The sequence below is a fragment of the Phyllobates terribilis genome, unplaced genomic scaffold (assembly GCF_046119375.1).
Source record: "Phyllobates terribilis strain yellow unplaced genomic scaffold, ASM4611937v1 Scaffold_5__5_contigs__length_657084704, whole genome shotgun sequence".
Taxonomy (NCBI): Eukaryota; Metazoa; Chordata; class Amphibia; order Anura; family Dendrobatidae; genus Phyllobates; species Phyllobates terribilis.
In genome coordinates, this window is record NW_027362765.1 from 318,252,677 (window position 1) to 318,278,562 (window position 25,886).

At 42.9% G+C, this 25,886-nt stretch overlaps 1 protein-coding gene across 2 annotated transcripts in view; it reads left to right on the forward strand.

The window, feature by feature from the left end:
• Positions 1-4,206: 4,206 nt before the first annotated feature.
• The window catches only part of LOC141273106 (uncharacterized), a 41,978-nt gene continuing 20,298 nt past the window's right edge, over positions 4,207-25,886 (forward strand). The window contains exons 1-7 of one of the 2 annotated variants that reach the window (XM_073684495.1): positions 4,231-4,494; positions 8,353-8,489; positions 17,288-17,476; positions 17,552-17,675; positions 18,253-18,368; positions 25,237-25,339; positions 25,432-25,511. In XM_073684495.1, the coding sequence (XP_073540596.1) occupies positions 8,412-8,489; positions 17,288-17,476; positions 17,552-17,675; positions 18,253-18,368; positions 25,237-25,339; positions 25,432-25,511 (690 nt within the window). In that variant the 5' untranslated portion in view covers positions 4,231-4,494; positions 8,353-8,411. Of the gene's footprint in view, positions 4,495-8,352; positions 8,490-17,287; positions 17,477-17,551; positions 17,676-18,252; positions 18,369-25,236; positions 25,340-25,431; positions 25,512-25,886 lie in introns of both variants that reach the window. The other variant, XM_073684496.1, reaches the window with a different exon arrangement.

The window sequence follows — 25,886 nt, forward strand, 5'->3', positions numbered from 1 at the left end:
GAATTATATACTTAACAAAAAAGTGTGAAACAACTGAAAATATGTCTTATATTCTAGGTTCTTCAAAGTAGCCACCTTTTGCTTTGATGACTGCTTTGCACACTCTTGGCATTCTCTTGATGAGCTTCAAGAGGTAGTCACCGGAAATGGTCTTCCAACAATCTTGAAGGAGTTCCCAGAGATGCTTAGAACTTGTTGGCCCTTTTGCCTTCACTCTGCAGTCCAGCTCACCCCAAACCATCTCAATTGGGTTCAGGTCTGGTGACTGTGGAGGCCAGGTCATCTGGCGTAGCACCCCATCACTCTCCTTCTTGGTCAAATACCCCTTACACAGCCTGGAGGTGTGTTTGGGATCATTGTCCTGTTGAAAAATAAATGATGGTCCAACTAAACGCAAACCTGATGGAATAGCATGCCGCTGCAAGATGCTGTGGTAGCCATGCTGGTTCAGTATGCCTTCAATTTTGAATAAATCCCCAACATTGTCACCAGCAAAGCACCCCCACACCATCACACCTCCTCCTCCATGCTTCACGGTGGGAACCAGGCATGTAGAGTCCATCCATTCACCTTTTCTGCGTCGCACAAAGACACGGTGGTTGGAACCAAAGATCTCAACTTTGGACTCATCAGACCAAAGCACAGATTTCCACTGGTCTAATGTCCATTCCTTGTGTTCTTTAGCCCAAACAAGTCTCTTCTGCTTGTTGCCTGTCCTTAGCAGTGGTTTCCTAGCAGCTATTTTACCATGAAGGCCTACTGCACAAAGTCTCCTCTTAACAGTTGTTGAAGAGATGTGCCTGCTGCTACAACTCTGTGTGGCATTGACCTGGTCTCTAATCTGAGCTGTTGTTAACCTGCGATTTCTGAGGCTGGTGACTCGGATAAACTTATCCTCAGAAGCAGAGGTGACTCTTGGTCTTCCTTTCCTGGGGCGGTGCTCATGTGAGCCAGTTTCTTTGTAGCGCTTGATGGTTTTTGCTACTGCACTTGGGGACACTTTCAAAGTTTGCCTAATTTTTCGGACTGACTGACCTTCATTTCTTAAAGTAATGATGGCCACTCGTTTTTCTTTACTTAGCTGCTTTTTTCTTGCCATAATACAAATTCTAACAGTCTATTCAGTAGGACTATCAGCTGTGTATCCACCAGACTTCTGCACAACACAACTGATGGTCCCAACCCCATTTATAAGGCAAGAAATCCCACTTATTAAACCTGACAAGGGCACACCTGTGAAGTGAAAAACATTTTCGGTGACTACCTCTTGAAGATCATCAAGAGAATGCCAAGAGTGTGCAAAGCAGTCATCAAAGCAAAAGGTGGCTACTTTGAAGAACCTAGAATATAAGACATATTTTAAGTTGTTTCACACTTTTTTGTTAAGTATATAATTCCACATGTGTTAATTCATAGTTTTGATGCCTTCAGTGTGAATGTACAATTTTCATAGTCAAGAAAATGCAGAAAAATCTTTAAATGAGAAGGTGTGTCCAAACTTTTAGTCTGTACTGTAGCCAGTTGGACATGACCATCTAAAGTTAACGGGGTACCTCTAGGACTGTTTCTGTGCAGCTGGCTGGACAAAACCATAAGTGAGTAGCAAAATAATACATACAAATTGACCTCTTCATACTACATTGATAAGACATATTGTTTTTTTTTATTTTTAAAGCAAGCATGAAATTCGGCCATGTGAACCCGCAGAAGTATGCATAGTGGAATTTTTGTCCAGATTATCTGGTTTTGCATCCAATGGAGCAGGTATCATGGTAGTGATAGCCTAGAGTTGTATAGTTACTGGAAGTAACGCTGGATCAGAACGCTGTCATTTTCAGGCATTGAAGGGACCTTGTCCAAAACTTTTATGCCCCCCCCCCTCCTTGGCCCAAACCATTATTTGATGATTATATGATTATGTAGCACTTTAAAAGATAGGTCCGACGACCCCTTAATGGCCCCAAAGCACTGGTGCAGCAGTGAAAAATTGAGTTTTAAAGTTAAAGAGGTTGTCCACTACTATATAAAATTTGCTTTACAGGCATAACGTGACCTCCGGCTGCACTCTGATGTCACATCAAGTTCCGTCTGCAGCCGGGCGTGACTCAGTGACGTGCTTCCCCTGATTGATGCGCTGTGGGTGAGGTTTCCCCGCATGTCACACCCAGCATCCACCGCGCATTTTCCCAATGAGTGCAGGAGAGGGAAAGCGCACGGTGGGTGCTGGGCTGTGATGCGTGGGGAAACCTCACCCACAGCCCATCAATCAGGGGTAGCGCGTCACTGAGTCACGCCCGGCTGCAGACGGAACTTGATGTGACATTAGAGAATGCCAGAGCCGGCTGCAGCCGGGGGTCACGTGATGCCTGTAGAGCAATAGCGCTGCTCACAGGCAAGACGCACAGCAGAAGGTATTTACAAAAAAACTTGTCTCCACCTTTTAAATACATTGGGGCATTTTATATAGTAGTGGACAACCTCTTTAAGTATGGAAGTGCAGTGGGGCATTAAGATGCACTTACAGCTCCTGGGCCTTGGCTGTATTAATGAACTAACAGCACACTCCCCTGCTTCTGCTTGTGATTTTCTTTGAAAGGAAGTAGTAATGCTCCAACTCTAGTATGCTTGGACGGATGGAGATACTTGCAGCCATTATCCTGTGTTAAAGAGTCTTCCATTTGTTCCATTTTGTTATTAGATTTACTAACCACCTGGTAAACCATTAGGCTGGCAGGTATTAATACTTGGAGGTCAGTGCTGGTATTTGAAGGGGTTGTCCAGTGCTAACATACTTGATGACCTGTCCATGGTGTAGGTCATTAATATAAGATTGGTGCGGGTTCGACCCCCAGTACCCCCACTGATAAGCTGCTGGATGTAAACAGTGTATGGAGCTGAAAACCGTATGCTCAGCTAGACTGACACATCTCTCACTATACACATATAGGGAAAGACCTGTCAATCAAGCAGAATGGATGGGAAGAATCCATTGGGGGCCAGCCCCATGGAGTAGCCGTCTGTCTCCTTGTTCCCAGCCCATAAATAACGTATGTTTTTTTCTGAAATGCTACAGCTTTCAGAGTAAATAATAGATATTAGTAATAAGGGAGCAGCATGAATCTCCTGACAGGTTCCCTTTAAATTGTATTCATCTCTTCCTGTTATTGTATTCCTCTTCACTTCCAGGCTCTTCAGGAAATGATGTCCTGCTGATGCCCCCACTGTCAGGATGGTGTTTGCAGCAGCGCATGGGGGTGAAGCGAAGGAAATGTACAGTAGAGAGATCATGCCTGCAGTAAGAGGTTCTGATCTGGGAGATCATACGTACAAACGACAGGTCTGTATTAAAGGGGGTCTGATCTGGGAGATCATATGTACAAACGACAGGTCTTTATTAAAGGGGGTCTGATCTGGGAGATCATATGTACAAATGACAGGTCTGTATTAAAGGGGGTGTGATCTGGAAGATCTGATATGTACAGATGTTGTGTTTGTGTTAAAGGGGGTCTAATTTGGGAGAGCTGATATGAACAGATGTTAGGTCTGAATTAAAAGGGGTCTGATCTGGGAGATCTGATATGTACATATGACAGGTCTGTATTAAGGGGGTCTGATGTGGAAAATTTGATATGCAGAAAAGTCAGGTCTGTATTAAGGGGGTCTGATCTGGGAGATCTGATATGCATAGACGACAGGTCTATATTAAAGGGGTCTGATGTGGGAAATTTGATATGCACAATTGTCGAGTCTGATCTGGGAGAACTGATAGATACAGACGTTGGGTTCACATTAAGAGGGGTCTGACCTGGTCCTTTATCAGTTTTTGGGGGTCTGTTTGTTTGGGGCAGTCTGATCTGGAGCATTTATGTGGGGGTCTTATTTGTGGTTTGCATTTATTTTGAGGTGTGGTGTACGGTATGGCGGGGCATATAAATATGCAGGATATACAAGCAGAAATCATGCACCTGCTCAGGAATAGGCAAGCATGCTGAGCGGTGCTCTGCTATACACTTGTCTATGGTGACAGACGTCTTCTCAGAAAGGGACATGGTTGCTGGCACTTGGCTAATGGCAATGTAGTCTCTAGCTGCACACAATAGACCAAGTATTCAGTTCAGGGTCCATACTGGCTGTCGTTGTGTAATATGTGACGTAAGCTCATGTCTCCTATGGAACCAGGGAAATAATAAAGAGAAGATAACACCCTACGTACTAAGACTCCAGAGCCGTGAATCACATGACCCAATAGCATCACCACGTGACAGTGCCAGCCACACACCGGAAGCGCTTTGGCTCAGTAGAGTGCGTAACAGCTCAGTGAAGGAGGCACGTGACGTGGAGACCCTTCGGCCAGGCAAGGGAAGCAGAATGGAACGCAAAGCTATGAACGCCTTGGAACGCAGGACCCGGAAGTGATTGGTATTGCGATTTCCTGCACGTTGGTCTGGCATAGCCCAAGCTGGTTCGGATCTAGGTGAAGGTCCTCACTCTCTGGTATGTATTTTCAGTTTTATTGCTGTCAGCAGGGGGCAGTATGGAGGCTAGTATAGACGGTCATTAGAGAAATGCGTATAAGCAGTGAGTGGGGTTTTAACTGGTTCGTTGGATTAGATGCACTCAGTTGTTCTGATGCTACAGGCATAGTGAGAGTGACTTCCCTGGCACAGCACTTTCATGTGGGTTACAATAAGGAGAAATGTGCCCACATTCTCTACCTGCTGCACTTCTGATTGGCCAGGACACTTAGGCGACCTTATTACCCCCTGTACTGCACCCCATCTGATGTGGGTCTCGGTACACAGGTTTTTTTTTTGCTCTATTACAGAAAGCCACCACCTATCCTCTGAATAACTAAAAGGTGCTGGTTCCATTTTTAGGGTTCCCACCTATCAGGAAGGTAGAGGTACCCTTCTTATGGGTGGCATCAGCTTTCCACATTGTAGTGTAAGTCTGACGCTGAAAGTCAAGTGCTTCCCTTCTCCTACTTAATACAATAATTCTCCCAGACCATATTACCCATAGATAGAAAAGGCCAGAATTGTTACCAAGAAGTAAAAGAGAAATCCCCAACGCGCGTTTATTGTGTTTTCACTTGCTTTCTCCCCTTGAGAAAACAAGTGAAAACACACAAAACGCGCGTTGGGGATTTGTCTTTTACTTCTTGGTAACAATTCTGGCCTTTTCTATCTATGGGTAATATGGTCTGGGAGAATTATTGTCTAACTGATACTTACCATGTTTGATATATTCTGATCACTATGCTATTATTACTGAGGGAATTTTGAGTTACCCATAGTTATATATTTGCCATCAGTGATTGTTATCTGTCTTTTTCTACCATTTAATATGATTGGCATTTTTGTAAAAATAAAGCATACTTTTTAACCACTTGGACTCCAATCATCCTCCAAGTTGTTTTCTTTCTGTTTTGTGAAAATTTTTGTCCACACATAGTGGTACTATTCACAAGCATTATGTATTTGGGTATTTTTTTGCTTGTAAATACAATGAAATAGCAGTGGCCAGGCCACATCTTCACCTCATTTATTCCTTTTTGTGCTACAAGAGTCAGGACTCGCCAGTCTGCCAAAATATGTCTGCCGCAGAAATAACCACATAGCACACCTTCCATTGTTACCCACAATACCTACAATGCTAGGCATTATGGGTCTTTTCCATGGACTGTACAGAAGGGCATAGCGGGCCTCATGTGGCCCCCGGGTTGCAGGTTGTGCACCTTCTTTACAGTTATATGAAAAAGTTTGGGCACCCCTATTAATCTTAAGCTTAATGTTTTATAAAAATTGGTGTTTTTGCAACAGCTATTTCAGTTTGATATATGTAATAACTGTTGGACACAGTAATGTTTCTGCCTTGAAATGAGGTTTATTGTACTAACAGAAAATGTGCAATCTGCATTCAAACAAAATTTGACAGGTACATAAGTATGGGCACCCTTATCATTTTCTTGTTTTAAATACTCCTACCTACTTTTTACTGACTTACTAAAGCACTTTTTTTGGTTTTGTAACCTCATTGAGCTTTGAACTTCATAGCCAGGTGTATTCAATCATGAGAAAAGCTACTTAAAGTGGCCACTTGCAAGTTGTTCTCCTGTTTGAATCTCCTCTGAAGAGTGGCATCATGGGCTCATCAAAACAACTGTCAAATGATCTGAAAACATAGATTATTCAACATAGTTGTTCAGGGGAAGGATGCAAAAAGCTGTCTCAGAGATTTAACCTGTCAGTTTCCACTGCGAGGAACATAGTAAGGAAATGGAAGAACACAGGGACAGTTCTTGTTAAGGCCAGAAGTGGCAGGCCAAGAAAAACATCAGAAAGGCAGAGAAGTAGAATGGTGAGATCAGTCAAGGACAATCCTCAGACCATGTCCAGAGAGCTGCAGCATCAACTTGCTGCAGATGGTGTCACTGTGCATCGGTCAACTATACAACGCACTTTGCACAAGGAGAAGCTGTATGGGAGAGTGATGCGAAAGAAGCATTTTCTGCAAGCACGCCACAAACAGAGTCGGCTGAGGTATGCAAAAGCACATTTGGAGAAGCCAATTTCTTTTTGGAAGAAGGTCCTGTGGACTGATGAAACCAAGATTGAGTTGTTTGGTCATACAAAAAGGCATTATGCATGGTGGCAAAAAAACACAGCATTCCAAGAAAACACTTGCTACCCACAGTAAAATTTGGTGGAGGTTCCATCATGCTTTGGGGCTGTGTGGCCAATGCCGGCACCGGGAATCTTGTTAAAGTTGAGGGATGCATGGATTCCACTCAGTATCAGCAGATTCTTGACAATAGTGTTCAAGAATCAGTGATAAAGTTGAAGTTATGCAGGGGATGGATCTTTCAGCAAGACAATGATCCAAAACACCGCTCCAAATCTACTCAGGCATTCATGCAGAGGAACCATTACAATGTTCTGGAATGGCCATCCCAGTCCCCAGACCTGAATATCATTGAACATCTGTGGGATCATTTGAAGAGGGCTGTCCATGCTCGGCGACCATCAAACTTAACTGAACTGGAATTGTTTTGTAAAGAGGAATGGTCAAAAATACCTTCATCCAGGATCCAGGAACTCATTAAAAGCTACAGGAAGCGACTAGAGGCTGTTATTTTTGCAAAAGGAGGATCTACTAAATATTAATGTCACTTTTCTGGTGAGGTGCCCATACTTATGCACCTGTCAAATTTTGTTTGAATGCAGATTGCACATTTTCTGTTAGTACAATAAACCTCATTTCAAGGCAGAAACATTACAGTGTCCAACAGTTGTTATATATATCAAACTGAAATAGCTGTTGCAAAAACATCAATTTTTATAAAACATTAAGCTTAAGATTAATAGGGGTGCCCAAACTTTTTCATATAACTGTATATGGATCTCACATAGGACTACCAGTTGATGTGGACTTGTTTGAGATGAATTGCTCTTCTATAAAAGCATGTTTACACAATAGATGGGCTTTTCTTGGTGGGCTGCTTTTGATGTTAGGAAAAATGAAGCTCTTGGTCACTATAATGAAAGTATCCCAGTTCAGTTTGCTTAACGTACAAGAAAAAGTTAAAAGGGTATTCTCAACTTGTGTATTCAGCAGCTCACCGCTCTGCAGTATCCTTACTTCCTGCTTTCTAGGAGTGGGTGGGTGAACACTCCTCCTTGAGTGACAGTTCTGGTTATTAGCAAAACTGTAGCATTAGCAGAACTTGCACTGAGCTTATAATTCTGATTAGTTCTGATTCTACACTGTTTTCACTGTATTTACACATAGAAATAACAAGGCATTTGAAAAAGCACACAGCTCAGGAAAGTGAAAGTCTTGATTAGTAGAATTGGTCAGAAATCAGCCAACTGCAAGTTGATGATTTTGCAAAATTTATAACAGTATCTTGTAAGGAGCTCAGAGGGAGGGGTAAGCTAACAGCTCTATAGAGATCGGTGTGCTGGAGGGAGGTGGCTGGTATGTTAGGAGTTAACTCCTCTCCTGGAATGTAACTTCTGTGCACAATTGGCCAGTGTATAGTGGCTGAGCTCCATGTAAACAAGCTGTACACTATGCAAAACAAAAGCTCTCTCATGCAGGAGAATGAGAGTAGATGGAAAAAGCAAGTAAATTGCAAACGTGATTATTTTTATGTTGTCTAGCTAACTAAAGTAATCTAATAACATGAGAATATATTTTTGAAGGGATTCATAATTAAGATACCGTACATTTTTTATTCAGGGAAAATATACTGGAATCAGACAGATGCCCAAAATGTCTTTTTAAATTCTAAGATGTATTAATTCTAATAAAAAAAAGGAAGTGGTGACCACTGTTTTCTATTTCCAGAGAGAGGTGCCTTTCGCCCCCTACCATCAGGACCGTAGTCCACTCTCAGGGTCTTCAGGATGGATATGTACGGCAGTCAGCTGAATGAAAGTGCATTAAAGCTTGCCTTAGAGATCATGTTCCTTCTGACCGGAGAGGTGAGTGATTCAAGGAGCATGAGAAATACGTTTGTTTGTTTTTTAAATCCCTTTTCAATCTCCTTTTAACTGGCATACAAGTAATTACCCCTGGGGCGACTGGAGTAGAGTTTGCCAAATTTTGCGACTTTTTCTTTAAAGAAAAAAGTCACATTTCTAGGACGTCCCTCCTGAAAGCACCCTCAGGAGGACGTCCTTCATATCTCTGATAGAGACAGAAAACACAGAAGAGTTTAAAAGGTCCCTCCCTCCACCCTCACTCCAGTGATTTTCCAAGTTTCCCACCAGGATGGATGCAACGCTATTTTATTTAGCTTCCTTCTATCTATGTTAACATCACACAGCAGAATGGAATATAAGGGGGGAATATAATAGGTGCTGTCATGAGGGACTCCTGGAAAACCTATTAGCGGTAGGTCTAATGCCTACTTTCCAGGATGTCCCTCCTGACAGCACCCTCAGGAGATTACCAGAGTATATATTCAGGGAGGGATTATAGCTGGGAGGACCTTCCTTCCGAAAGCCATTTTCTGGTTAGACAGAATGTCCAGCTTATAGTGTCTGCAAAAGGTGTTTAAACTTGTCCATGTTGTAGCCCTACATATTTGATCCATAGATGCACCTGCTCGTTCTGTGTTTTTCCTGTCCCTATCGGAGACAGGACTGCGAAGAACTCACCTCCAGTGAGCAGGAGCTCCAGAGGCCGGACACAGGAGGATCGAGATGGGGTCCTCGCACTCCTACTTTTCCTTCTGCCGCGGTCCGGAGGCAGACACCCTGCCAGACAAGGGGTCCCTCAGCCTGGCCGGTTAAGCAGGTGGCTCCCGAGGTAGACCGTTTTCCCCCGCAAAGGGGGCTCTGAGTCCATGCCGCTGCAGCCCTGTGCACGATCCGATGTGCGCAGGGGAGAAGGAGTGAGCCGCATTTCCGGTTACAGGGGCAGTGGAATGCCTGCCTCTATTAACCGCCGTGCGTTACACCCTGGAACGCACTTCCGGTTCCGGTCTACATTTGAAAAAAAGGGCGCCAGACCTGCAATTAAAGGAGAAACACCTAATTTTGACGAAGGAGATGGAAGACAGGTGAGACAGGCTACTTAACTGTGGTGCTGGATCTGAGGTATCATTGTGTCTTGGTCACCAGCCATGGAAGGATTAACCACTGGTCGCCCTGATATGCCAGCAGAACCCTCCGGTACATGTGAGTTTAACGGGAGTTTCCTGGTCTAAGTTTACCTGCTACCATCTGTCCCCGGTAGGATATTACTGTATGATCCCTTGTTGTAGGGCAAGGAGGGCTCTAAAAATCTACAACGTCATCAACCCCTAAGAAAAAAGGGAAAAGATGCGCCATCTGTAACCCGAAGCTACCGGACACATATGGGAAGCAATTATGCACCGACTGTATTGCCCGAGTGGTCAGGGATGAACATTCCTCCTTTATGTCGGACATAAGATCAATAATAAGAAAGGAGGTCCAAAGTTCAGTCGCAGATATAATCCCCACACAAACCTCCCAACCTGGACCTAGGCAAAAGAGACCCCGGTGGGAGATAGAATCTAGCTCAGAGGAGGAGGAAGAACGATCAGTTTACTCCGATCCTGAACAGGATGAAAGGGAGGGATCTATTTCAGTTCCCTCAGAAGAAAGGAAAAAATATCTTTTTGCTTGGGAAAACACTGAAACACTTTTTATCGGCAGTCAGGAACACTATGAAAGTGGAAGACGCCCTCCTCAGTACAAGATGAAATTTTCGGAGGGTTGAGAACCCATATGAACAGAGTATTCCCTGTCAATCACATTAAAGCCATGATTTTAGAGGAATGGGAGGAGGTAGAGAAAAGCTTAGTAATTGCCAGAAGTTTCAGATCTCGTTTGCCTTTTGAACCAGAGGAAATCCCAAAAATTGATATTCCAATAGCTAGAGTAGCAAAAAAGACATCAATCCCCTTTGAGGATTCGTCATGCTTAAAAGACCCTATGGACAGGAAGGCAGACAACCTCCTTAAAAAAACTTGGGAAACTGCAGCTGCAGTAATCAAAACAAACATCGCAGCAACCTCGGTAGCAAGATCCCTGATCATTTGGTTGGAAGACTATCTAAGGAACAAAACTTCCAGAGAGGAGATCAGAGACTCCATCCCTCTGCTAAGAACGGCAACAGAGTTTATTGCCGACGCCTCAGCCGAATCAATTAGGTTTGCTGCAAGAAATGACGCATTATCTAGTGCAGCCAGGTGAGCAGTATGGCTAAAAACCTGGTCTGGAGATAACCACTCCAAAAACAAATTGTGCTCCATCCCCTTTTCTGGCCTCCGATTGTTCGGCCCAGTTCTAGATGATATGCTAGAAAAGGCCTCGGACGAAAAGAAGGGATTTCCAGAGGAAAAACCCAGGAAAATAACATCCTTTCGAAGACCGCGTCCCCAACAGGGACCAGAATACACTGGAAAGGGAAAATCGGGTAGATGGAGCTACTAAAAAGGGGGTAAGAGCAGAAATACCTTTTCTAGTACAGGAAATAGCTCATGTAGACAATGACGCCATGAGAGTAGGAGGGAGACTCCAACATTTTCTGGCAGCATGGTCGGGGGTATCCAGCAATCCATGGATACTCCAGTTAATTGCAGATGGGTACAAGATATAGATGGTAAAGGTTCCCCAAGAGAGATTCCATCTAACTACTACTCAGTCTCCACTAGTCCAGCAAAGATTACGGACAGATGTCGGAAAGCTGTTACTTGCAGTCGTAGTAATACCGGTGCTAGTGGGCGAACAGTTTTCGGGATACTATTCAAACCTGTTCTCGATAAAAAGCCAGGAGGCGACTACCGCGCAATTATAATCCTAAAGTCATTAAACAGGTCGGTGGTGTACAAAAATTCAAAATGTAATCCATCAGATCCACGATTCCCCTGATCAGAGAGAACATGGTGATGTGCACATTAGACCTCAAAGAGGCATACCATCATGTAACCATTAACCCTCACAGCCAGAAATATCTAAGATTCGCATTGAAAGACGGGCAGAACATACAGCATTATCAGTTCAGATGCCTCCCGTGTGGTCTCTTTTTGGCCCCACGCATTTTCACCAAACTAGTAGCCGAGGTTATGGCTTTTTTAAGAGAACAAGGAATTCTAATTGCTAATACCTGGACGATTTCCTACTAATCGCAGTCTCTCCTCAGCAATTAAGAGCCAGTTTATCCTCAACCACATTAGTTCTAAAGAATCTAGGTTGGATTATAAACTGGGAAAAATCAGATTTGTTACCGGGAAGAAGAAAGATCTTTCTAGGGATTCTTCTGGACTCAGAACGACAGATGTCTTTCCTTCCAGAACAAAAACGAACAGATCTCAGAGACAGAATCATCGCTTTCGGAACGAAATCAAAGGTGGCAATCAGAGAATGCATGAAGATTCTGGGTCTGATGAAAGCCTCCATACCTGCGGTTCGGTGGAGGATCCTGGAACAGGAAGATGGAGCGTCTGGACAAGAAGATAACCTTGTCAGGAACAGCAAAGAAATCTCTGAAGTGGTGGACTTCAAGAACCAACCTGGAAAAGGGAGTTATGTGGAAGTTGATCCCCCTTCATCACACTTACCACCGACGCAAGCAGCAGAGGCTGGGGAGCACACGTGGAAGATCAGTACCTACAAGGTACCTGGCACGCACAATACCTTCCTGGATCATCGAACCTAAAAAAACTCCTAGCGGTTTGGAAAATCTTGAAAACATGTCAGACGGATCTGAAACATCAACATGTCAGAGTCCTGTCAGACAATATGACAACCGTGGCCTTCCTCAAACATCAGGGGGGCCAAGACATCACCAACTGCAAGCCTTATCGAACAAGATCTTTCAGTGGGCAGAAAAAACAGTACTCTCAATAACAGCGATACATCTGAAAGGGTCTCAGAACTCGGTGGCCTACTTCCTCAGTCGAAAAAACATACAACAAACAGAATGGGAGCTGAATTGGGAGGATTTCCGTCACATAGAACTCAGATGGGGTTCCCCTCCAGTCGATCTATTTGCCACCCGAAAAAACGCAAAAAACAAAAAAAAAATTTCTCCTTCAACCCAAGAGACAGACCAACCGGAGTAGATGCTCTGTCCCAGAAATGGGACATGGACCTGGCTTACGCATTTCCTCCTCTACCCTTAATTCCACTAGTGTTAAGGAAGATACAGGAAGATCGGACCAGGGTAATAATAATCTTACCTTTCTGGCCCAAGAGGAGCTGATTTCCTTTACTGAAGAAGATGGCCCTGGAGGATCCAATTATTCTGCCAGAAAGACAGGATCTACTCTTCCAAGGACCATTATACCATCCCAAGGTAAAATTTCTACAATTTTCAGCCTGGATCCTGAAAGGAAAATCCTAAGGTCCAAAGGACTCTCAGACGCGATAATCTCAACAATGAAAAATAGTAGAAAACCTGTAACATCAGCAATCTACACAAAAATATGGAATACGTTTTGTACGCTATACGGGGAATCGGCAATGGAAGATTCTAGTCCTAACATCCCAGAGGTATTAGAAATTCTGCAGGCTGGTTTTGACAAAGGTCTAAGACATAGCACTCTAAAGGTGCAGATTGCAGCTCTAAGTATTTTCATGGATTTCCCCTACCCCATCATCCTTGGATCGAGAGGTTCATGAAAGCCACAATGAGAATGAGACCGACAGTAAAAACTCATATCCCCCCCTTGGGATTTGAATGTAGTTTTAAGTAATCTGTGCAAACATCCTTATGAACCCCCTCGGAGAGGCAAGTGAAAAAATTCTCTCCTTCAAAACAGCTTTTCTAGTGGCTATAACCACAGTGAGACGCATTGGGGAGATACAAGCATTCTCAATAAAAGATCCCTACCTAAAGATTCTGGATGACTGTATCATCCTCAGACTGGATCCAGCATTCTTGCCAAGTGGTAACACCTTTTCACATGAATCAAGAAATAGTTTTACCCTCGTTCTGTCCGGACCATAGAAATGAGCAAGACCTAGCCTTTCATTCCCTAGATGTCAGGAGGGTAGTTCTTCAGTATTTAGAAACAACAAAAGACTGTCGAATTGACTCTAACCTGTTTGTACAGTTTGCAGGTAAAAACAAAGGGAAAAAGGCTTCAAAAATGACTCTGGCAAGGTGGGTCACATCTCTGATACATCTAGCCTATTCTTCAGAAGGAAAAACCCATCCAGGTAATATCAGAGCCCATTCTACCCGTGCAATGGCCACATCATGGATAGAACGAGCAGGTGCATCTATGGACCAAATATGTAGGGCTACAACATGGACAAGTTTAAACACCTTTTGCAGACACTATAAGCTGGACATTCTGTCTAACCAGAAAATGGCTTTCGGAAGGAAGGTCCTCCAAGCTATAATCCCTCCCTGAATATATACTCTGGTAATCTCCTGAGGGTGCTGTCAGGAGGGACATGCTGGAAAGTAGGCATTAGACCTACCGCTAATAGGTTTTCCAGGAGTCCCTCATGACAGCACCTATTATATTCCCTCCTTATATTCCATTCTGCTGTGTGATGTTAACATAGATAGAAGGAAGCTAAATAAAATAGCGTTGCATCCATCCTGGTGGGAAACTTGGAAAATCACTGGAGTGAGGGTGGAGGGAGGGACCTTTTAAACTCTTCTGTGTTTCCTGTCCCTATCAGAGATATGAAGGACGTCCTCCTGAGGGTGCTGTCATGAGGGACTCCTGGAAAACCTATTACTGGTAGGTCTAATGCAGGGGTCTCAAACACGCGGGCCGCATGCGGCCCCTCCGGCTGCTTCTTGCGGCCCGCAGGCACAGACCCCGTGACGATCGCGGCTCTCTCCAGCAGCCGCCGACATCAGCGCTGTAATGCAGAGTATTGCTGTGCGGAGACCGGCTCTCTGCACAGCACACAGCAATACCAGTGCCAGCCGCCGGCCTATTAGAGGCCAGCAGCTGACGTCTGCGTCCCAGCGCAGCGGCGTATGACGTCACTGACACGCGCCGATGTCAGCTGCTGCCCTCTGATAGGCCGGCGGCTGGCACTGGTGTTGCTGTGCAGAGAGCCGGTCTCTGCGCAGCAATACACTACACTACAGCGCTGATGGCTGCTGCTGGAGAGAGCCGCGATCGTTACGGGGTCTGTGCCTGCGGGCCACAGGTGCATAAAGGACGCCGAGGGAACGGAGGACAGGTGAGAATCTTTTTTTTTTTTTTTTTTTTTTTTCTCTGTCATGTGAAATACACCACAGGGGACCTGTGCTCAGTTTGGGGGACTGGGACCCTGAGCTCTATATGGGGGGACAGGGACCCTGAGCACAGTATGGGGGACGGGGACCCTGTTGTCAGTATTGGGGGGATGGGGACCCTGTGCGCAGTATTGGGGGGACGGTGACCCTGTGCGCAGTATTGGGGGGACGGGGACCCTGTGCGCAGTATTGGGGGGACGGGGACCCTGTGCGCAGTATTGGGGGGGACGGGGACCCTGTGCGCAGTATTGGGGGGACGGGGACCCTGTGCGCAGTATTGGGGGGACGGGGACCCTGTGCGCAGTATTGGTGGGACGGGGACCCTGTGCGCAGTATTGGGGGGACGGTGACCCTGTGCGCAGTATTGGGGGGACGGTGACCCTGTGCGCAGTATTGGGGGGACGGGGACCCTGTGCGCAGTATTGGGGGGACGGGGACCCTGTGCGCAGTATTGGGGGGACGGGGACCCTGTGCGCAGTATTGGGGGGGCGGGGACCCTGTGCGCAGTATTGGGGGGGACGGGGACCCTGTGCGCAGTATTGGGGGGGACGGGGACCCTGTGCGCAGTATTGGGGGGTCGGGGACCCTGTGCGCAGTAATGGGGGGACGGGGACCCTGTGCGCAGTAATGGGGGGACGGGGACCCTGTGCGCAGTATTGGGGGGGCCTGGAGGGTAGACCATGTCTGCAAGATGAGGACCAGTTCAAAAGGTGTATAGAAAATAAAATGGTATTACTAAAAATGTCACTTTGTCATGCAAATAATGCGGCCCCCCAAATTAAATGTTTTTCCGTGTGCGGCCCATATGCCCAGCTGAGTTTAAGACCCCTGGTCTAATGCCTACTTTTATGAATCTGTAAAAAAGCTACATTAACGTAAAAATCAGAAACCTAGCCCATAAAAGTCGCAAATTGTTTTATGGATTTGTCGCAACTCAAAAAGTAATTAATAGTGAGTTATTCATACCAAAGAACTGGCAGAAATGCAAAGATGACACGGCCCATAGACTTTTGCTGTGCGTTGTAACTTAGTGAAGCTAATCTGCAGTTTTTCTTCCGAGAATTCACAGGAATGATGATTTTAAAATCCAAAGCATGTACATTATTCCATGTAAATACTTTTCTGAATGTGTCATGTAAAATAACCCATTTCAGTATATTCACACCTAAATCCTGACAGATCCTCTGCGTGTAAACAGATCCTTATGTTTGGCATAAATAAAGTACCATCTGAAAGTTCCTGAAATGTTGAGATCAATGTACCATCCTGTGTAGATGGGGTGGGAAGTGCTAGTGAGAACAGTCTCAGAAATAATCTCCGTTGAGAATAGAGCATACTCCAGTCTTCAACTCATGTAATTCAGTTTAATTGACAGGTTCCATGTTAATCCAATGAAGAATATATGTTCATATAGCCACACAGTAGATATCGGCTTCTAATGGGTCAAAGAACTCCCGGACACAAAGCGCAGGTATAGAAAGGTGTGGGGCCCTCGCAGCACTATGGGTCCCCCGGATATAGTAGCACTGGGTACAGCCTGCACAGCGAAATAAAGGCTCAGGATGAGCTGAAACGTCACATTATGCCCCAGGTCTGTGCACCACCACAAACTGATATCTATGGTGTCTCCATATGACTTTTAAAGGGGTTGTCCACTACTTGAACAACACCATTATCATCACCATAGTTCCCCCATGTAAAATAACAACAACCCAGGGCTCGCGTGACACAGTGTGAGCCCCCGGAGAGAAAGCGCAGATATCGCTGCAACAGAGCTCACTGCTGTAGTAAGTATAGCTGCCATTGTTTTACATAGGGGACCTATGGTGTTTCAGAACTGTTTTTGACCACCCCTTTCAGTCCTTTATTGGATTTGAACTTGGTAGAACACTAGTTTGTGCTCCAGAGCTGCTGTTTTTACGTCAGCTGTGTATAAGTAGCATTATTTATATGTGATTTTGGAGACTATAGAAAACTCTTTGGTCACCCACCTGCGTACAAATACACATTTTTACTGGGAGAAGGTCCATGAAATGTAATTTCAAGCATCCACAGAAAAAAAACTAGTGCAGTAAAGATTAAAGGGGTATTCCCATCTCTAAGATCCTATCCCAATATGTAGTAGGTGTAATAATTATAATATTAGTAAATACCTCCAATTAGAAATGTAGTGTAGTATTTTGGATTCGCTATCTCTCTTTCCTCATACACAGGCATCGCAGGACCTTAGGTATCCATGGTTACATCCACTGATAGTCACAGTTAATAGCTAGCTGCTAGTGGTCGTTGGGAAAAGATCTTGGAGTTGGGAATACCCCTTTAACTATTAATGGATCATGATAAAAAAAAATGCACATGCTTAAAAAGGCTCCTAAGTACTTACGCGTTTCAGATCACATGGATCCTTATTTACTATGAATGTGGATCCATGTGATCCGAAACACACAAGAACTTAGGAGCCTTCAATTTAAATAAACTGCACAGATAAATAGCATATGTCAGTTTTATAGTAAGTAAAGCTCTGTATGTTGTTTTCTTTTAGGTCTATATCATCATTAAAAAGCTTGGTGATGGTGCAACATCGGGCAGTATACCCCATGTGTCCGAAGGATGGAGCCTGGCCCAGAACACACTCATGGTGCCTTCACCTCACCCAGAGAAGAATGAGAAGAGCAGCGATGAGAAAATCCTAGAACTCACCAAAAAGATCATTGCTCTGCTGACCAGAGAGGTGAGTGATGCTGGACCTTTTCTCCTTACACCAGGGGACGAGTCTGGATGGTGACTGTATCGTTGTATATGTCAGGTTCCTATGAGGAGTCAAGATGTCACTGTCTATTTCTCTATGGATGAATGGGAGTACTTAGAAGAACACAATGATTTCTACAGGGACATCATGATGGATAATCAGCAGACTTTCATGTCAACAGGTAGGAGGAGATTTTCATTAATGGTAATGGGACTCTGTCAGCAGGTTTTTGCTATGTAACCTGAGAGCAGCTTTGTGTTGGGACAGAGACCCTGACTCCAGTGATGTATCACTCGTTGGTCTGCATGTTGTTATTTTGATGCAATCACGGCTCTATCTGCTGCAGAACTAGTAGTTCTCTGAATTCTGAGCTCTGTTTAACCTGCCCACAGCAATGATTGGCAGCTTTCTGTGTATACTTTGCATTGACAGAAAGCTGTAATCAGTGGTGTGGGCAGGGTTGGATTAGGAGGCACAAGACATCTAGTCCTATAGTAATAATTTCCTGCTGAAAAAAAAACACTTATTGAAACAGTGACACACAGACCAGCAAGTGATATACATCACTGGAATCAGGTTCTCAGCCCCTACATCATGGTGCTCTTAGATGACATAGTAAAAACCTGCTGACATTCATTTTAAGAAGAGAGCTGTTTTGAGGGGCACATATATATTATACACGCTCGCGCGCGCACACACGCATACAATCATCATGTGATCTGCACCTATAATTTGGTTACTCTTGTGTGTTGCTACAGGTGGTTCCATTTGGACAAATACAGAATCAGAGGCACGTCCCAGTCTTCCTCATTCTTACCAGACAGCTGAAAAGGAAAATCACAATGGCTCACAAGATCAGCAGGTGGTTTTAATGGTATGTAATTCACAAGCTCAGTCTTCATTGTATCATACATTAATATTTTGGATGTTCTCAACTTGTGAAAAAAGAAAATTACAATTCATGTTTATTGGCAAATTAGATTAACTCCTTCACGACTGATGACATACAGTGCCTTGTGAAAGTATTTGGCCCCCTTGAACTTTTCTACCTTTTGCCACATTTCTGGCTTCAAACATAAAGACATAAAATTCTAATAATATTGCACGCCCTTCTTTTCAGTTTTTAATTTGTTAAAAAAGTTTAAAGTATCCAATAAATTTCTTTCCACTTCACGATTGTGTCCCACTTGTTGTTGATTCTTCCCCAAAAATTAGAATTTTATATCTTTATGTTTGAATCCAGAAATGTGGCAAAAGGTAGAAAAGTTCAAGGGGGCCAAATACTTTCACAATGCACTGTATTTACGTAATCGGCCGTGTCTCTGCCTTTGCGTGTGAGCCTTTCCTTTTATTTTATTGCTGAATTAATCAGCCATTATTTGCCTCTATCAGCTGCAGGCGGATCCAGCTGTTAACCAGTTAAATGCCACTGTCAATAACTGACAGCCGCATTTAACACGCACAGACAGGAAGCGTGTCATTGATCCCGCCCATTGGCACTCCCATCATGTGATCCTGGGGCGCCGATGGGTTGTCATGGCAGCCGGGGATCTGCTGAAGACCCCTGTGCCCGTTATCATGATTCTCCTGTGAATACTTATCACGAGTCGGTGTTCACAGGAGTTCGGGATTTTTGCTATACTTAGCAAAAGTGCTGAAGCCCTGCTATGTGTAGCACTGGTGAGCAGACGATCGCAGCTTCAAGTATCCTAGGAGGACTATTAATGACAGTATATAGTAAAAAAAAGAAAAAGTTAAAAAATATTATTAAAAAAACACAAAAGTTCGCCCCCTTTTTGCCCCTTTAAAAATGGAACTATTAAAAATTTAAATACACATTTGGTATCGCCGTGTTCATAAATGTCCGATCTATCAAAATATAAAATAAATAATTAATCCGATCAGTAAATGGCATAACGAAAAAAAAATCGCAGAATTACATTTTTTGGGTTGACACAACATTGCAATGAAATGCAATAAGCGGTGATTAAAGCATAGTATATACCGCAAAAATGGTATCTGTAAAAATGTTAGCTCAGGGCACAAAAAATAAGTCCTCACCCGGCCATAGATCCCGAAAAATGATAATGTTACAGGTCTCATAAAATGGCGACAAATAGAAATTTATTTATTTATTTATTTTTTTTACAAATTTCTGAATTTTTTTTCACCACTTTAAAAAAAAAAAAACTATACATGTTTGATACTTGCGTATTCGCACTGACTTGGGGAATCCTCTTGCAATGTCAGTTTTACCATATATTGAACATGGTAAATAAAAAACCATTGTGGAATTGCACTTTTTCTTGCAATTTCACTGCACTTAGAATTTTTTTCCCCCATTTTCCAGTACATCACATAATAAAATTAACCAAGTCATTCAACAGTACAACTTGTCCCCCAGAAAACAAGCCCTCAAATGGTTGTAAGAATAAAAAAGTGATGGCTCTTGTAAGAAGGGGAGCAAAAAACGAAAAATCGCCCAGGTGTGAAGGGATTAAAGCGAATGTCTTTGTAGGATTACAACCCCAGCCATTTCTGACAACTGCCATATACAGTACAGACCAAAAGTTTGGACACACCTTCTCATTTAAAGATTTTTCTGTATTTTCATGACTATGAAAATTGTACATTCACACTGAAGGCATCAAAACTATGAATTAACACATGTGGAATTATATACTTAACAAAAAAGTGTGAAACAACTGAAAATATGTCTTATATTCTAGGTTCTTCAAAGTAGCCACCTTTTGCTTTGATGACTGCTTTGCACACTCTTGGCATTCTCTTGATCTTTAAATGAGAAGGTGTGTCCAAACTTTTGGTCTGTACTGTATGTATGGCACAGCAGGCAGTGAGTTCCTGCAAACCACCAGACACGAAAAGCAAGCAAAGCTGGTAAAATCTTTAATAGTTGTCAGCTGTACAGGGCCTTGCAAAAGTATTCACCCCACTACACTTTTTACCTATTTTGTTACATTACAACCAGTGTTTAAATATTTTTGTAATCTGATTTGTGTGTGATGCATCAGAACTAAATAGTCTAAGTTGATGAAGTGAGAAAATATAGGCATAAATTCAATTTATGGGATCATATAACTAAAAATTGGCATGTGTGTACATATTCTACCCCTTTTGCGATGAAGCCCCTAAAAATTTCTGGTCCTAGCAAATCCCTTCATAAGTGACATGCTTAGTGAAAGGAAGACCACCTGTGTGCTATCTAAGTGTCACATGGTCTGTCAGTATATACACACATTTTCTGAAAGTCCACAAAGGCTGCAACACCATTAAGCAAGAGGCGCCACTAAACAAACAACACCATGAAGACCAAGGAGATCTCCAAACAAGTCAGTGATAAAGTTGTAGAGAAGTACAAGCCAGAGTTGGGTTTTTAAAAAATACCCCAATCTCTGATAATCCCCGGAGCACCATCAAATCCATTATCATCAAATGGAAAGAACATGGTACCACAACAAGCTTGCCAAGAGAGGGCCGTACACCAAAACTCTCAGCCTGGGCAAGAGGGCATTAATCAGAGAGGCAGCATAGAGACCAAAGGTAGCCCTGAAGGAGCTGCAGAATTCCCAAGCAGAGACTGGAGTATCTCTCCATACGACCACAATAAGCCGTTTGCTCCATAGAGGTGGCCTTTTTGGAAGAGTGGGCAAAAAAAAGTCTTTACTTACACACAAAAAATGTAAGGCTCATTTTGAGTTTCCCAAAAGACATTTGGGGAGCCTCCCACATGTATGGAGGAATGTGCTGTGTTCAGATGAGACCAAAATTGAACTTTTTGGCCACCAAGGTAAACGCTATGTCTAACGTCACACCAACACAGCTCATCACCCTAAGAACACCATCCCCACAGTGAAACATTTTGGTGGCAGCATTATTCTGAGGGGGTGTGTTTCAGCAGCAGGGACAGGTAAAATGGTCTGAGTCAAGGGGAAGATAGATGGTGCAAAATACAGGGATATTCTTGAGCAAAACCTGTTTTTCTGTAAGTGATTTGAGACTGGGACTTAGGTTCACCTTCCAACAATACAATGTTGCTTTAGCAGTATGCTTTAGGGCAATTGAGTGTTTTAAGGGGAAATGTGTGAATGTTTTGGAGCGGCCTAGTCAAAGCCCCGACCTTAATCCAATTGAGAATCTGTGGTCAGACTTGAAGATTGCTATTCACCAGAGGAAACCATCTAACTTGAAGGAGCTGGAACAGTTTTACCTTGAGGAATTGGCAAAAATCTCAGTGGGAAGATGTGGAAAGCTCATAGAGACGTATCCAAAGCGACTTGCAGCTGTAATTGCAGCAATAGGAGGCTCTACAAAATACTGACTTTAGGGGGGTGAATAGTTATGCACACTGAAGTCTTCAGTTATTTTGTCCTATTTGTTGTTTGCTTCACAATAAAAAGAAAACCAAATGTTCACAGTTGTAGGCATGTTCTTTACATGAACTGATGCAAACCCTAAAAAAACAGTGAAATTTCAGGTTGTGAGGTAGCAAAACACGAAAAATTCCAAGGGGGTGAAAACTTTCGCAAATCACTGTATATGTATAACATAACTGACACCCTGCTGAGGGACTCCCTCTCGTTATGATGACCCCAGATCGAGTAATGGCCTCAACGTCACCCAACTATGGTGCCTGTTAATCTGTGCCATATGCAGGGTCTAACATGCCTCCTGTCAGTGTCAGACTGACAGGTCTAATACCCTGCAACACATAAATCTTGCAGGATATTAGACCAGTAATCAAGTAATTGAAGTTGATATCTCATACTGTGACTGGGTAAAAAAAAAAAGTCTAAATAAATTTGTAAAAATATACAAAAATTTAACCTGTATGGTGAATGATGTAAAAAAAAAAGGAACATAAGCTCCAAATATATAAAATTTTTGTGTGCCAATAAGATGAAGTATAAAAAGTGATCAAAAAGTCTTACATAAACATAAATGGTATCATTTAAAACATCACCTCCTCCCTCAAAAAACCCCTCATGTACTGCTGTCAGCCAACAATAAAGTTACAGCTTTCAGAATATGGCGATGCAAAAAACAAATTGTTTTGTAAAAAAAAAACAAAGTTTAGCGTGAAAAATCCGCAACACAAAAGAATATATATAAATGTAGTATCACTGTGATCGGACTGACTCAAAGAAAAGTTTTCCTATCTCTTTCTGCACAGTGAATGGTGTAAAATTAAAACAATGAATTACTGGTTTTTGTTCACTTTGCCACCCCCAAAAAATAAAAAAAAGTTATGTAATCCAGTATTGTACCAATAAAAACTTCAACTCATTCTGCTGCAAAAAAAAATAAGCCCTCACTGTCATAAAAAAAATAGTTTTCACTCTCAGTATACAGCGAAAACAAATCCATTTTTGAAAAACAATTTTTACTGTGCAAAAAGAGCAAAACATAAAATGATATAACCCTGATGTCGCTATAATCGCACTGTCCTAAAGAATCAATTTGTCTTATCACGTTTACCACACATCGTCAAGCATTATAAAGATAATTCCTGAACTGCTGATTATTTGTTCATTATGTCTTTCAAAAATTGGAATAAGAAGTGACTAAAGAAATGTTTTGTTTTCCCTAAATAAATGGCACCACTAAATACTTCAACTCAGGGCTGTGGAGTTGGTAAGCCATACCTCCGACTGACTCCGACTCCACAGCACGGCCTCAGCATGTACATAAAGTGCAGCACTGATCCATCTCCACTAAAAGTCCAGACCCTTAGATCAGGAACAGGACAGACATTTATAGGCCATTTCATAGCTTTCCCAAATTCTTATGGAAACATTTCCAGCACATCCTGCATTGTACTAATGAACCCAATTTATTATATATTTAGGAGTCGGGAGTCGGTCCATCTTATACCAACTCCAACTTCACAGCCCTGGTTCAACTTATTACACAAAAAAATAGCAAGCCACTACTCAGATATATCGTCTGTCAATGGTAAAATCATATTCCTGGTAGTTCAAAGGCGCTGGAAAAGCAACATGGCTCCCTAAAAACCGATCCAGCAAAAATCCATATTCTCAAAGCCACCTTTTGAGCCCCACAGTGTGCACAAACCATATCAACATGTATGGCAATGCTGCGGATGGAAGAACACACTTATCCGGGTCTAACGATTGGTGACTCCTCCACTGGATAGTTCATCAATGTGAGATGGGTATATAAAACACAGTCAGCATTTCCCAGATATAGTGAGGACAGAGCTGCTTGGCCTGCTCTAAACTACCACACCCACATTTTCAGGAAGGGGTATAAAAGCATGTTTCCCTTCTGATTTTACAATGAGCCCAGCTATCTCCGAGCTATAAAGCCATTTTTACATGGACTTTGAAAGAAGATAGATCTGCTTCATCAGGTGTAAGATATCTACTGTCACCAGAATTCCCAATAAAAGCTGCATAAAGTGTCTAGTAGAGCTTAAAGGGAGTGTCTACTAATAAACAGCATGGTGGTGTTGTACATTTAAATCGGTTCAAGTTGTTTTGCTGATTAATCTCTCAATGTAGTGTTATAGTGGGTGGGGCAGTATAGTGGGTGGTGCAGTATAGTGGGTGGGGCAGTATAGTGGGCGGGGCAGTATAGTGGGCGGGGCGTTAGACTACAGTTCCATGATGAATATTTGGTGAGTTTTTGATGTGACATTTCTGCACCTATTAGGTAAATTGGATTACTTGCATTTTTAACACCTTCTGATTTTTATAGATCCTATCCACTTTGCTGGAACTGTATAACAATGTGTTTTTATCTCAGCATCTCAGCAAGTACACAGCATCAAAAAATTCACCAAAAACTCTTCATGGGAACTTAACCTTGTAATAGCTGGGAGGTCTGTTTCTCATCGGTTTTGCCACCTAGTCTGAGTAACATACTGTGGAGACAGAGACCCTGATTCCAGTGATATCACTTACTGGGCTACTTGCTGTAGTTTTGAAAAAATCACTGTTTTAGTAACAGGAAGATTTATCATTAGAGAACTAGTAAACCTGCTGCCCTGTAGTCCTGCACATTCATGAGCTCTATATAACCCTGCCCCCATCAGTGATTGGCATCTTTCTATGTACACTGTCCTTGGGTAGAAAGCTGCCAATCAGTGGTGTGGGTGGATTATACAGAGCTCAGCATTCAGAGAACTGCTGGATCTGCAGCAGAGAAATCAGGTATTTTATGAAAATGGCAGCAACACATTACTGGAATCGGGGGCTGTACCTGGTGATTTATTACTTTGAGTTCCCTCTAGTGGTGGCTGTAGGCAGACAGTTTCTTATCTTTTAACTGTATGCTGTAGATCTATACCAGTTGGAACTTTGTTTTTCCAATACAAAGACATTAAGAAATTGATCATCAACTCTGGACCTACAAGCTCCATAAAGTTGAAAGGTGGACATCCTTTTCCAAATTTTGACCAACCGTCTCTTGATGCACATAAGTGGGATTCTCATGTTGGGCTAGAATAAGCTAGCTCAGACTTTCAAAAGGCCCCCAGAAATTGGTCACACAGCTGGTGATGCCTGTTTTATGGTTATAAATGTAAATGCTGCATAGGGTGCAGGGGATGCAAGTGTGCTGGTTTCCTGCTACTTAGCCAATCCGACTCGTGACTGTGTCTGATGAACAGTCCTCAAGAAGTGATGTTATGGGGGCTGGCAGTGATGTAGGGGCTTACTGATGTGGGTATCACTATTTTTAAATACCTGTATAATATCTAGGATGGAGTCATGAAACGTATTAAAGTTGAAGCTGAAGACTCCTATCACATTAGCTCTCCTCATCCATGTAAGGAGGAAGCTGTTCCTACAGCTATATGCCCAGGTAAGAGCAAATCGGTTTGATCTTTCTTTAGCTCATTTTGGACTCACTGCAATGTAGTCGTTACATTCAGTCACATTATTTATATCGTACAGAAACATCCGCAATCAGAAGCACGTCAGAGGGGTGCCCCATTAATCCATATTTCATATGTAAGACTGAAGACTTTATGCAGGTATATATTTATTTTTATGTATCTACATTTTTTGCCAAATGCTATGACTGTATATATAATGTATAGACACATATGTATATTAGTGACAGGTTAGGGCATCCGCTCACAGGTCGCTGACTCCTGGAGCAGACGGGCACTTTCACACACCGTTCCCAAAAGGCAAGTGTCATGCAACTGGCTGTCACCAGTATTATTGGCTTTGTATAAAATTGAGCAAAACACAAATTATACTAAAGAAAAGCTTGGCTGGCCAGCCATTAAACCATAGACTTCTAAGAGTGCACAGCATCCCAAAAAAGACAATTGCTTTACTCACACAGCAAATTTCCCATTAGCTTGTGGACTTCTCTAAATGGAGCAGGAAAATCCACAGTT